At 36.9% G+C, this 14,416-nt stretch overlaps 1 protein-coding gene and 1 long non-coding RNA gene across 7 annotated transcripts in view; one reads left to right on the top strand and one right to left on the bottom strand.

Moving 5' to 3' along the window:
* The window catches only part of LOC111091682, a 54,605-nt gene extending 50,980 nt beyond the window's left edge, over window positions 1-3,625 (bottom strand). For all 5 annotated transcript variants that reach the window (XR_005376469.1, XR_005376470.1, XR_005376473.1 and 2 more), the window contains exon 1: window positions 3,424-3,625. This is a non-coding gene — a long non-coding RNA (uncharacterized LOC111091682). The remainder of the gene's footprint in view (window positions 1-3,423) is intronic.
* The window catches only part of GPC6 (glypican 6), a 1,082,045-nt gene that overhangs the window by 546,396 nt on the left and 521,233 nt on the right, over window positions 1-14,416 (top strand). For both annotated transcript variants that reach the window (XM_038569871.1, XM_038569872.1), the window contains exon 3: window positions 1,276-1,667. In XM_038569871.1, the coding sequence (XP_038425799.1) occupies window positions 1,276-1,667 (392 nt within the window). The remainder of the gene's footprint in view (window positions 1-1,275; window positions 1,668-14,416) is intronic.

The following is a 14,416-nucleotide window of genomic DNA, read 5'->3' on the forward strand; positions in this document are numbered from 1 at the left end:
TGAATCCTCTGATGTTGGGAACTTGGATTCATTAACTCAGAGGCATTACCACTTCTTAGCCTTTTCTTCACCCCAAATCACATTCTCCAAATGGGATAAAACTTGAGCTTACTCTACTGAGGCTCATTTGTGCAGATGGATGGGTGTCCTTACGTACATACATGAAGTATGTCTCAGGGGAACCTAATATGAGGCCCAAACTGGCTAACATTACCCAGTGACATTAATTCCTAATTTCTTGCATCCTGCAAGTGAGCCCACTAACATTCAAGTTCTGTTGCAGGATAGCAGAGTTCATTTCTTTTTTTTTTTTTTTTTTTTTTGCAGAGTTCATTTCTTGGTGTACTCTTTTTCATTTAGAACTTCTTAGGCAGAAAACCCAATTGCCTATATTTTATTCAAATTCTATAAAATGATAGTTTATATTTATAATGATAATGCAAAGTACTTCATAACTTTCTGATTCATTATGGCAAACTAAATTATGTTCATTAGAGCTTTGGTATTAAGTGAATTTAATTGCATTATGAATCTCTGAACACTGATAATTGATTGCTATATATAGCAACTACAAAGAGTCCAAAATATTACATTAATTTAAATATCCCATTTATGAGCTATTCCAAATAACAGCAATTTAATTGAATTTGGTGTTACAAATAGATTTGTAAATAGGCTGGAGCAAAAGTTTTTATCGGTATGCATTTGTTATTATGTTAAGGACAATACTTTGCAACATATTTTGATTTGAGTTTCTTAAATTAAGATTTTCTAAAGTTTAGCAGTAAGTGATAAAAGAATCCAGCGACATTGGAGTAGTAGTAAATGGTATACTCCTGGGCAGCCTGGGTGGCTCAGCAGTTTAGCACTTGCCTTCGGCCCAGGGCATGATCCTGGAGATCCGAGATCGAGTCCCACATCAGGCTCTTTGCGTGGAGCCTGCTTTTCCCTCTGCCTGTGTCTCTGCCTCTCTCTGTGTGTGTCTCTCATGAATAAATAAATAAAATCTTAAAAAAATAAATAGTATACTCCTAATGTTAGCAGATATTCTTTCAAGTGGAGATCATGTGGTCTTCTGTTTTCTTTGACTCATAGAAGTTCATAGATGTAGGGCAAATCTTATGTAAAATATCATCACTGGCTCATTGATACCTCAATCACAGGATAATATTTGTATGAACAGAATCTTTAGAAAGAGTTGTTTCTAAGTTAAGTAGATGTGTTGGGCATTCTAGATCTCACCAATTTATGACTGTTTTCTTGTTTTATTTGCAGAATTTTTCCGAGAGCTCCTGGAGAATGCGGAAAAGTCACTGAATGATATGTTTGTACGGACCTACGGAATGCTGTACATGCAGAATTCAGAAGTGTTCCAGGACCTTTTCACGGAGCTAAAAAGATATTATACCGGGGGCAATGTAAATCTGGAGGAGATGCTCAATGACTTCTGGGCTCGGCTCCTGGAACGGATGTTTCAGCTGATAAACCCACAATATCACTTCAGCGAGGACTACCTGGAATGTGTGAGCAAATACACAGACCAGCTGAAGCCATTTGGAGATGTACCCCGGAAACTGAAAATTCAGGTCACCCGTGCCTTCATCGCTGCCCGGACTTTTGTCCAGGGGCTCACCGTGGGCAGAGAAGTTGCAAACCGAGTTTCCAAGGTAATTGAAAATCTGCTGTCTTTCTAATTGGTCTTCCTCTTTTGCTCTGTTTACAAAACAACTGTTTTTAAAAAATCGAGGTGAAAGTTCTCCCTTACAATGCTCCTTTCTCTTAGAGAAGTCAGATAAATGGCAATGTTTAATCCTGTTTTGTTTTGTTTTGTTTTTTTTTCTTGCTTTGTGTGAGAGAAGACAAGATTTCAATCCCTTCCATGTTTGGAACATAATGTCAATATGTATCAGCAATATAGCAGAGAAGTTTTTATCAGGAATGGTGTGGAAACAGGTGTCTTGTAACCATGACTGCTTGGCACTTGTGATCAGAGTTTTAAGAATGATAAATAGTCATGAAACAGTCCACCCGGAGGTTATAATTCTCTAGGAAGTCACCAAGTGATAGTCTTCACGAAGTCTGCAAGTAGAGACAAGCTGCAGTTCAGAACACCAGCTCTTGGCATTTCTTCTCCTTTATCACTCTTGTAACAGTAGCCAAATTCCTTAGTAGTGGAGGAAGAACCCTTTGCTAACACCTGTAGAACTGGATTAGAGAGGAATAAGGAATACACAGTATAGATTCTGGTGGAGAATTCCTTTTGTCATCCATTAGCTTTGTAATTCAATGCCATGTATTGCGCTGGGTTTATAAGTAAGATAAATCACTAATACACATCATGTCTTTCCTTGAGGACATGTCTAAATCTTTAATACAAGGGGTCTTACTCCATTGCTTTCGTTAAACATTGACTATTTCCTGTGTACAAGATATTTGCCTTTGTTTAAATTCTTCCTTGACAATGAACTGTTCTTATGAGATGGGCCTGCCCATTTATGAGGTCAGTCCAACAAATAAACTGAAAGATGATTACTCTAAGAGGTAAAGTAAAAACAATGCATAACAGAAATCTGGTATTATGTCACTCCAAAAGGTCATATTTGTGCAAAGATTAATGCCAAAAACTACTTTCTTAGTACAGGGGTGTGGCACAGAGCCACATATTTATCATAACGACTGGTACCATCCCGCCATGTTTCTTTTTTCTCCACTTTGATATCCTCAATATTTATATCTTGGCATGAAGACTGTGTATACCCTTAAAAATATTTCTTCATGGCACTATTTGTAAATTTCATAGCAATCCACTTTTAAAATACCTGTTCCTACCGAGTTTATGTGAGCATATGGAAAGACTATTCTCAAGAAAGCTCTAGAAAGGATAATCACATGGGACTTAATAATATAAAGGTCATATGAATCAAAAACAATGATTTTTTTAAATTGAAAATCAACAATGTTCTAGATATGAAAGCAACTAGAGTCCCAAAAGTGGATTAATAAGGAATTAGCCAGGTGGAATAGCAAGAGGAAATATGATCACTTGGGAAAGTCTGTAAAATATAGGTAAGTACAAGAAATAAATATGTATCCCACATATTCTTCAGCAGTTATTTTGTAAAGAAAAAAAAAGATATAACTTTAGTTACAGAAGCTTCAAATTGAAGCCTTTGCTTTTGTTGAAGAATGAAACACACAACCAGCTTTTAAAATACACAAGGTAAGAAATTCAAAGCATGGATTGATATATGCATCATCCTTGATTGTTTACTTTGATTCTGGCTGAATGTGAATAATGTTTAGTGCATATATTTTGGCCTGGGGACATTCTGGTGCAATAAGAGAGTATTTTCTGGCGAAGTATCTAAAAAGCCTCAGAGGAGGCTGCTTGCTGATTCTCAGAATGTGGCATTAACAACTCACCAGAGATGGGCAGTTATCATTCCGTGACTATCTCAGTCTGCGGTCTTTGCAGATCAAAATATAACCAACTAATCGTCCTGACGTGGAGGTTGACATCATGGAGCAACCACCAATAGACTATGACTTCTAATTTTTTTTCTGGACATGATGAGAGATGTACTCTGTAACACTGAGATCATGCTTCTCCTGATCCTTGCATGGTCAATATTCATTTGCTGAGCAACTGCTGTGGGTTTGTGATGTAGTTTGTGGTCATTTAACCACGGAATGTTGACTATTCTATGCAGATATTGGCTTGTCTGGCCTGAGTTTCATGAATCCTAATCTACTCAAATCATAAATCCCATGCTGACATCTGGGCACCACCTTCTAGTAGAAAGATAAGCAGAGAGAGAAAAAGAGAGAGATATATATAGATAGAGATATATGGCTTAAAATAATTTATGACTCAGGGATTTAAGTATTTTTACCAATGAACTTTTTCACTTAATGATTACCAGATGGTCTGTAGCTGACTAAACCAGAAATAGATCTACTAGGATTATCTGTGTGCTGACAATTTTCAGCACCCAAACTATTTTTTGTATTAAGAATAAAATATTACAAGGGCTAAATATATGAAGAGGAGAAGCAAGAATGGTGTTGGAGGTTTAAGCCTTTCATAAATCTGAAGCCTCTCTATGGTCTGTTACTTGAGTGATTTAGAGTTGGTGAAATGATTGCAGAAGAGGTAAGGAATTCAAGGCAATATTCCCAAATAGAGATCAACAAACTGGGTTATCTCCTGCATCTTGGTTTGAAGAATACTTTTTTCTTTCAGTTTCCTTTTCTCTTCCAGTGGCTTCTTAAATCTTGGAGAAGATGTCATTAATAGCTTCTAATTAGTTGTTTTGACTGGGAAATTTATCTCTTTGGCAAAACACAGCCATTTGACACAAATGTTTTGACATGATATTATAGGGAATTTTCTTACCAGAAAAATAGAAGAATAATTTGTAGGTATCAACACAATTATTTTTTAAATTTATCTTGCCATCTTATAGATAAAAGCCTTGTCTTCTTCTAGACATGGAATGGAGCTAGTTAATTTTAAGTAACTGTAACTGGAGATCTTGTTCTTAGAAGTGTTAAATGATTCTGGAGTGAATATCTGTGGTCAGTTAGGCAGGATTCATTTTCTCTTTGAATGACTAGTTTTGAGACTGCCAGGTATTGACAAAATAAGGAGTTTTGGTAACTTGTGTACTTTATTGATAGAAGTATAAATTGGCATGTTCACTTTGGATAACCATTTGAAAATATCTGTATCGTTGAAAAAATGCATGCGCTAAAACTGCATTCTACCCCTGGAATGAAACAGGTAGGTACAACATATGTGTACAGGTAGATAGGTAAAAGAACATTAATAGCAGCATTGTTTGCAATAACATGAAAAGTAAAAAGATCACAGATGTCCCATCTTCATATATCATGATCTCTTTACACCATGAATTTATGAGGCATTGAAAATAGGTGAACTATAGCCACACTCATGATGAAACACAGAGACCTCATTTTGAGAGAAAAAAAAAATCACCAATGAATACATATAATTTATATAAAATTCAAATAATGTAAAAGCAATATAGTATTTAGAAATAAAAATATATGTAAGAAAATGTTTTTAAATTATAAACACAAACATCAGATGGTCATTACCTTTGGGGGTTAGGTTTGGAAATATTGTAAAGGAGGGATATACAGGGGTTTCTAAAGTTATTGATAGCATACTGTTTCTTAAGCTCTGGGCTATGTGTGTGGTCAGGAGTGGATTTAAAACCATTTTAATGAAAAAGATTCATGTCTTTTTGGAAAGACTTTCCCATTGCTCCTCTCTGATTCTCTTCATCTGTGCAGATATGATCAAGTTCCTGAGCTACTCTCATTAGTTTATCAGATTTACTGCTATTTGTGATTTGCTAACCATTCACTTTCCATGCCCCATATGGTGCCGAATGATATCAAGGAGTCATGGAAGACAAAGCTCTCAAATGAAGATAAAAGCAAATTTTGATAATGTAGTAGCCTGGAGAGAAATAATCTAGACTATTTTTTAGCATTGCCCCTTTATTAAAACACCACCTCCCTTCCCTTGTATATACCCATTTGTGACTGGAAACACAGATGCCAGCTTGTCACACACTGTGAAGCACACAGCCAAAGGCCTGCATAAAGAGATGTTAACAGGTTGTCTGCCTCAACTATCATGAAGACAAACATAGAAATTACTTCTGTGTTTTCACTGGTCCATTTTGATGCCATTTAAACCAAGAAGATGTGATTTCCTACCTTTCTGCTTTAATAAAAGTGACTTCTATGAATAAACCCTGTAAATTATGTCAATATAACCTCATCACCTATGCAAGTCATTTCAATGATTCATTCCAGACAGTTGCATAGATAGTAGAGCTGAGATCCATAGAACTTGTGCTATTGCCAACTATTGACATGTCTCATTTTTTCTGTCTGTGTAAGCTATCTGTCAACCTATCCATCCATCCATCCATTTACCTAAAATCCTTCTTTCTTGTGGATGATGACTTTGAAAAGAAAGTCTCGCTTTTAGTCTTTAGGAAGCTAGAATATTTTCATCAGTAGACACCTGCCATGTCTGCTACACAGATTGTTGTTTTTGCATGAAGAACCTCATAACTGGTTCCTCCACTTGAGTAAACAGCTTTGCATTAATAATGCAATGCCTAAAAAGCAATAAACACAAAGTCAATTTTCAATAAATGTGGTTGATGGACTATAAGACTGAAAAAATTTATCCTCAAATTTGATGAAATGAAGGCTCTGAAATACATCCATTAAGAGCATTCTCTGATCATACTAGAAAACCATTGTGAAGAATTTACCGTGGATATCATTTACAAGAGAAATTGTATTCTATTTAGCTTTTGCTTTGGGGAAAAAATTTAAGATATAAAGTAAGATTGCCTATTGGAGTTATCATCTGACTCACTTGTCTTGTCCCTTTTATGGTGATCTTTTAATTGGAGTTAACTTTTGTGCAGTCATCCAAAAATGAAAAGGACCACAGAAAGGGCTTAGGTGAATGAAATCTTTTTATAGTTTTTCTGGGGTTAGTGTATTTTCTTCTGTAATTGATGATTATTCAATGAGGTTACTTCAGTAACACACAGTGTTAGGAAGAATAGGTAAGCCTGTTTGAAATGATCAATAATGCTTCTATATTTACAACTTTTAAGTCAGCATAAATAATACATGATGCCTGCTTTTATGATGATGGTGTAGATATTATATTTAGAAGGTACTTACAGTCGATAAATAAATAATTTCATGATAAAAATAGTAACAAAATACTAGTACTAGGAGCCCTAACAATGAAAATAGCTTATTAATGTAATTCATTGAAAAATGTATGAATTTTACCATTGTGGAGGTGCTGTCATCAGCTCTGGAAATCACAATAATATAAAAAAGTCCTAGTGTCAGAAGAAAAAAAGAACATTTCCCCTCAAGAATAGCATGCCAGATACTACCGAGGGGTTTAGGTAACTAAGAGAGACAGTCCCATTATAATTGAAACACTTTGGTACTACCCAAAGCAATCTACACATTTAATGCAATCCCTATCAAAATGCCACCAGCATTTTTCACAGAGCTAAAACAAACTATCCTAAAATTTGTATGGAACCATGAAAGACCCCAAAAAGCCAAATCTTGAAAAAGAAAAGCAAAACTGGAAGCATCATGATTCCAGACTTCAAACTCTATTACAAAGCTCTAGTCATCAAGACAGTATGGTACTGACACAAAAACAGACACACAGATCAGTAGAACAGAAAAAAAAAATCCATAAATAGACCCACGACTCTATGGTCAACTGATCTTCAACAAAGCAGGGAAGAATATTTAGTGGGAAAAAGACCATCTCTTCACCAAAGGGTGTTGGGAAGACTGGACAGCTACATGCAAAAGAATGAAACTGGATCACTCTGTATATTACACCATCCAAAAATAAATTCAAAATGGATGAAAGACCTAAGTGTGAGGCAGGAAATCAACAAAATCCTGGAGAAGAACAAAAGCAGCAACCTCTTTGACCTTGGCCACAGCACCTTCTTACTGGACACGTCTCCAGAGGCAAGGGAAACAAAAGCAAAAATGAATTATCAGGACCTCGTTAAGATAAAAAGCTTTTGCACAGCAAAGGAAATCAACAAAACTAAAAGGCAACCTATGAAATGGAAGAAGATATTTACAAACGACATTCTCATAAAGAGTTAGTATCCAAAATCTACAATCAACTTATCAAGGGGCACCTGGGTGGCTCAGTCGATTAAATGTCTGACTCTTGGTTTCAGCTCAAGTTGTAATCAAAGGGTCCTGGGATCGAGTCTCAAGATGGGCCCTGCAATCAGTGGTAGTCTGCTTGAGATTCTCTCTCTCCAGGATGCCTGGGTGGCTCAGTGGTTGAACATCTGCCTTTGGCTCATGTCGTGATCCTGGGGTCCTGGGATCGAGTCCTGCATCAGGCTCCTTGCAGGAAGTCGGCTTCTCTCTCTGCCTATGTTTCTGCCTCTCTCTGTCTCTCATGAATACATAAATAAAATCTTTAAAAAAGAGAGATTCTCTCTCTCCCTTTTCCTCTGCCTCTCCCTCCCACAGCTCTCCCTCTCTTTCTCTCTCTAAAATACATAAATCTTTTATTTTAAAAAGCTATTTGTGTATTCTTTTTGTTATTCTTTTTGTAGCTTGTGTCTCTTTCTAATACCTATGCTTAAGTTAGACTATTTTTTAAAGATTTTATTTATTTATTCATAGAGACAGAGAGAGAGAGAGAGAGAGAGGCAGAGGGAGAAGCAGGCTCCATGCAGGGAGCCCTTCGTGGAACTCCATCCCGGGTCTCCTGGATCACACCCCGGGCTGCAGAGGGATGCTAAACCACCGGGGCTGTCCAGTTAGACTATTTTATTTTAAAATTATACTATCTACTGGAATTCCATTAAAACAAGCACATTTCTCCCTATTGAATTTGGTTATGCAAGTTTATTCATATTGAAAGGAGAAGTTAACAAATTCCTTAATTCTGTCTAAATACAGCGTAGCTAGGAAAAGTCTGGGAACCACGGTTCTACCTTTACTGTACTTAACAGATATTGTCTTCCTCTCCTCTATAGTCCAAGATGGGGTGGTTATAATATCCCAATATTTATCTGATCTAAATATGGATTCTTGTAAAAGTGGAGCCATGTTGGAGATTTAGTTCCACTCTCACTGATAAACACTTGTTCAGTTTGTATTATATGTAAAGTACTATTGTAAATTCTTGAAATGGCATGACCAACCAAGTTAACATATTTGCAAATACTAATTGGGAAGTCAGAGAAGAGAGGGAGACACATACACACACACACACACACACACACTCACATATACAGTATCAATGTATGCTGAGAGAATTATGCAATAAATGTTCTGGGAACAGAAAAGAGAGGCATCTAGCTTAATCTCACATGCTGTGAAACTTTCAGGGACATAAAAGCCTAAACCACATGTTGATGGATGCATGGGCATTGGGCAGATGATGAAGGCATCTGGCACCGCAAAGGAAGCTTTAGGCAAAGGCAGCAGTGAGCAGAAGCACAGAGGGATAAAACCAACTGATGTGTGCAGGTAGCCGAGACATAAAGCACAAAGCCATGAATACCTAGAAATTAAGCTGGAGACCTAAACTGAACTCTTGAATAAAAACTATTTCACTAGGGATCCCTGGGGGGGGCGCAGCGGTTTAGCGCCTGCCTTTGGCCCAGGGTGCGATCCTGGAGACCCGGGATCGAATCCCACGTCGGGCTCCCTGCATGGAGCCTGCTTCTCCCTCTGCCTGTGTCTCTGCCTCTCTCTCTCTCTCTCTCTCTCTCTCTCTCTGTGTGTGTAACTATCATAAATAAATTTAGAAAAAAAAAACTATTTCACTAACAATTTTGTGCATGACTATTTTGCCTGAATAATTAAAAAAAGAATTTTCTGTGGTTAGAAGCATTCTAGTATTTTTGAGGGACAAATGTATGCTGGGCACTTACTGTATGTCAGGCATTGTTCTATAAGAAACAGGAAATAGGGATGCCTGGCTGGCTCAGCGGTTGAGCGCCAGCCTTTGGCATAGGGCGTGACCCTGGAGTCCCCGGATCAAGTCCACGTTGGGCTCCCTACATGGAGCCTGCTTCTCCCTCTGCCTGTGTCTCTGCCTCTCTCTATGTGTGTCTCTCATGAGTGAATAAATAAAATCTTTTAAAAACAAAACAAAAAAGAAACAGGAAATAATGAATAACATCGTTCTTGAGGAAATCAAAGACCATCTGAATGTTCAAGTGTGGTGCAAAAATCAGGATAAAGGCAGAGATCTATCTGTACAGAACACTATGTGAATCAAGAAAAATACATGTCCCCTTTTGTCTTGGGAAATTGGAAAAGCACTGTAGAGTAAGTAATAGTTAGACTTAGACTTTAAGAATGAATAGGAGTTACAGAAGGAGAAAGGATGTAAAGCTTTCTTGCCAGGGGCCCAAATGGTTCAAAGGCACAAATCATGAAAGGTCATGGTGTTTTGGAAACATTGCCAGGAGGTAGATTTGAACCATATTGTTTGGGTCATATTTTAAGTTAAAGTATGTGAAGGTCTTGGCAAAGGCAAGGGGTAACTGATTTTTCGAAAGACAAGTATATGATCAGATATTCACTTTGAAAAGATGGTCCGTGGGGATGGTTATCTGGATTGTGAGCCTGGTGGCAGGTACAAGGATGGGAAGCTATTGCAATTGCTCAGATAAACAGTGATGAGACATGGGGCAACACAGGTGGAGCAGAGTGGAGAGCACACAAGAGAGACAGACACACCAGCAAGTATACAATTGGTGTATCTTCTCAGACTGGCTCCCCAGCGTCTAGCACAGGTCCTGGCACAAAGTTTGTTCCCATTTAGTACCAGCTGTCTGCCTGCTGATGGGTTTGATAATCACCACCATTGTAAATGTTTGTGAGCAAAGGATGGTAACATTTGGCTAGAGAAAGCAAGGAATCTGATCCTTCATATGAAACATCAAAGCATAACAGAAAAGCATATTGTCCTGAAAGTAAAGGGAGCAGAATCTCAAAAAATGGAGTAATCAGCAGTATGAGATGTTGCAGAGAGTCAAATGGAAGACACAGATCAAATAGACCTTTGGATTTGGCCATGTGGATGTTACTAACTAGCAAGCAGTTCTTAACTGGTTGAGAAGTTACTCCTTCTGCCACTACACATTCTAGAACAGGCTGAACCAAGAACGGTCCCTGGACTGGAGCTCATGAGCAGGCTGATACGGTTTTGCAACAAGATATGTACAAAAATTGAAAGCGTTTTAAAAATCCTGATAGCAATTTCATATTGCCCGGCATCCTAGACACCATCAGTAGACTTCTCCTTGAATATTGTTGAACTTGCCTGGAGAATCTCCCTGGTGTGAGCTGCATCTTAGTTAGGCTCCGTTGGATTAGGTATCAGGTCATAACATACTGGGAAGAATCAAACAACCAGTCAAAGCCTTTCTAGATCATTTGAGCCTCGGATAGTCTGAGATGTACTATTCTAGAATAATACTAAGAATACAAAATAATCTACTTGGCTCGATTTTGTCGGTGTGTCTTGGGGTTCTCCTTCCTGTGTACGGTTTCTTTTAACTCCTTTTTGTGGCTCCCTTATCCAGCCTTTTCCCCTTGCGGCACATCCTCTGTTTTCACAACCATCCTGGGCTCCTGTAAACCCATTTTGATTGGCACATCTACTGTCTGCTTTTGCCCCAAAAGTCCGAGAACTCCTCTGGGGCCATGGAAAACGTGTGCTGCAGGCGGACGTCTTTGTTACTAATAGGGAACATCCACTGGTGAAATGTGCCAATTAAGGTACAACACAAATAAAAAAAGGCCCAAGGATAAAGCTCTAGTACTGTAACTCAAAGAATGCTGCTTCTGAAATGGTTCATAAAGAAAAACAGACCTGACACTTTATTCCAGTGTCAATGCTGACTCTGTTCTTGGATATGGATCTCTGAAAGCATCTATGCTTCCCTTACTAGAAGGTTCTGTGTAACAAGATTTGAACCACAGTCATGTTGTAATTACTTACACATGCAAAAGCGCATCCAGTGTGCTGATGGGACACTGCGGGCTATGTGCTATGATAGGTCAAACTTAAAAGATTGGAGAATTTCTCTTTTACTGTCCCATCTGCAGAGATTCAATGTAACAAGGACATTCTCTGAGGCAATATGAGTGCACTGTAGAGGTTTATGAGCCAAGATACACATGAAAAAGAATTTTAATAAAGCTTGACAGATCTATTGCATTAATAGTGCTAACATGGTAAAGCAGGACTTATGTAACAACTATGACATATTGGTATTTTCTTTTAAATGAGGTATTAGGTCATGCAGATATTTGATTATGTAAAAGATGGGCGGTATATTATTACATACCATACATTTTCTCCATTGTTATCTTCATGATTACAAGCAAGGGTTATTCCCCTTCATGTGTATGCATTTTACCTCTTTGTCTTGATGAGTGATAGCGCAAACACAATGGATCAATCCCAGATGCTCAGAAAATAGCAATCATCCCACACAATGTCGAAACTCTGCATTTTCTTATGTCTAAATTGGAGAGCCAAGAGTGAAAATGGACGGTTCACAGTGTCAGTTATGGAATAATGGTGACTTTGACATTCAGATGTAAGTAAAACTGTAGCCTAAATCAATAGATATCCCAAGTTAACATCAGTTGACACTTAAGCAGCTGGCATAAACTGATTTTTAAAAATCCATTTCGTCCTTGCAGGAATGTGTGCATGTCAAAAATGCCAATATTGTATTTAATACTCAGCAGATAGCAGGATTTTATATGGAAATCATATCCTCTTCAGTTTGTAATATCTTAAGAAGTCAGGAAGGAAGACTTTTTGGTGTTCATTCTGGATGGGATTTTGCAATCAGAAAAACTCATTCACTCAACATTTTAAACATTCATAAATAAAAAAATAAATAAACATTCATAAATATATTAATTATGAAAATTATCATTCTGTATACTATTCTCATAGTACTTAGGAGTACAAGTCTCTCCATAAAGAAATATATTAGTTGAGAAATAATGGGTGTTAAAGCTTTCCTCTTTTGCTCCTGGCTTTCTAAAAACACATTTCGTACTGAAAATATATCTAGGTATAAGGCAACATTTATTTCACTGATTTTCAATGAAAATGGACAGCAGTTAGTAAGAAATTTAAGATTTTATAGTGCTTTAAACAGCAGAGAACCAACCACTCTGCAGACATCCTCATTTCTTTCTTCTTAGGTTTTTGGTGTTCAAAGAGAATCTGGGCCAAGAAGAATTTAACTATACTTGGAATAAAGCATTTTATTGAAAAGACAAACCTTATGATATCCTGTTGCATTTGTAGACAGAAGATAACTATATAAAATATTTATGATACTATTTCCATAAAATATCAGAAATATCTATTTTGGAATGTAGGAAAAAAGTACCCTGACATTTTGGTTAAGATGGAATAGAATCCAGATAGAAAGTCTCTTTTGTTTGTGCAGATTTCTTTTTTTATTGTTAAAGCAATAGCTTTCTTCCAGTCCAATATACCAATTGTTGAATACATTCTAAAACCTCTGACTTCAAGCTCTCCCTCTTGATCAGTTTATAGTTAGTCACTTGTCTTGTGATTATGAGACCAAGTGAATTGGGGAAATGAGATAATTTGATGAATCACTTGAGCCAAATTTTTTCCTCCTTCAAATTACCAAGAGTTTAAATAAAATTTTTACCCTAGGTTGAATCACCTAGATGTTTATTTTTATTGGTAGTTAGTAAAATAATTTTATGCATTTTTGCATATTTTTTCTGACTATAAGATCATTATGTGCTTATCTAGAAGGAAAAACAATGTGGAAAAACCAGAAGTGCATGAAGAAGAAAATAAGATAATTCTAATTTCCACTACCCAATGAACGTCAAAGATTAGCTCTATAATAATCAATGTCAAAAGTTTGTATTTCTAGTCTTTTGTACTTCTAATGTATTTTATATTGCATATTGTTAAATGATGTGGAATACTTTATATTAGATTACTTTTTTTGCTTTAGCATGAGACGTATTTCCCCATATCAATAGCATTTGTTTAAAAATTCCTCTTATTTCTTAAAGAAGTCTTTGATCACCTAAAGACTTTGTTTCCTACCAATATATATAGGAATCTGTCATGAACAATCATCCCCTGGACATTCTTGCTAAGAAAAGGAAACAACTATTTTAAGTAGTTTATGTGTGTGTAAATGTGTGTGTGTGTCTTCTAGCTTAGCTCATTTTGCCCTCTGAATGCCAAGATACATGAGAGTTCCATGATTCCCTTACCATGCATTTAACTGTTGAAATTTACTGACTAGTTTATATGTACTCCAGAGAGCTTAGAAGCAGTGTTTCTTTGTTTGTGTTGTTTTGTTTTGCTCAAAAAGAAAAAAAAAAAAAAAGATATGGACATAAATGTTATTAGAACTTCTTGGGCAATCTTTCCCATTGGACCTGGATCTAAGCCAGACTGCAAACTTGTGGTCCTTGGTCCTAACTGGCCCGTGGGCATGTTTTGCTTGGTATGAATTCTTTAAGATTTCAAATATTTTTTAAATGGGGAGGATTAACATACAATGTGAATTTCTACAATTTCTGAAGATATCACCAATTGGGCCCTCTGTTCTGGATAGCAAAAATTGGCTAGAGTTAGAGAATGTTTAGACTGAGTTGTTTGTGGCTGAGCATTCATGGGTTAGTTTGATGCCCTTCTGATCACACCTGTAGTTGGCCTGATTCTGAAGTCAGCATTGCTTGCCATCTATCAAAATGTTTGGCTGTTTTTCTCATATAGAAAAATGTTTCTCTCTACATG

This window comes from Canis lupus, chromosome 22 (assembly GCF_011100685.1).
Source record: "Canis lupus familiaris isolate Mischka breed German Shepherd chromosome 22, alternate assembly UU_Cfam_GSD_1.0, whole genome shotgun sequence".
Taxonomy (NCBI): Eukaryota; Metazoa; Chordata; class Mammalia; order Carnivora; family Canidae; genus Canis; species Canis lupus.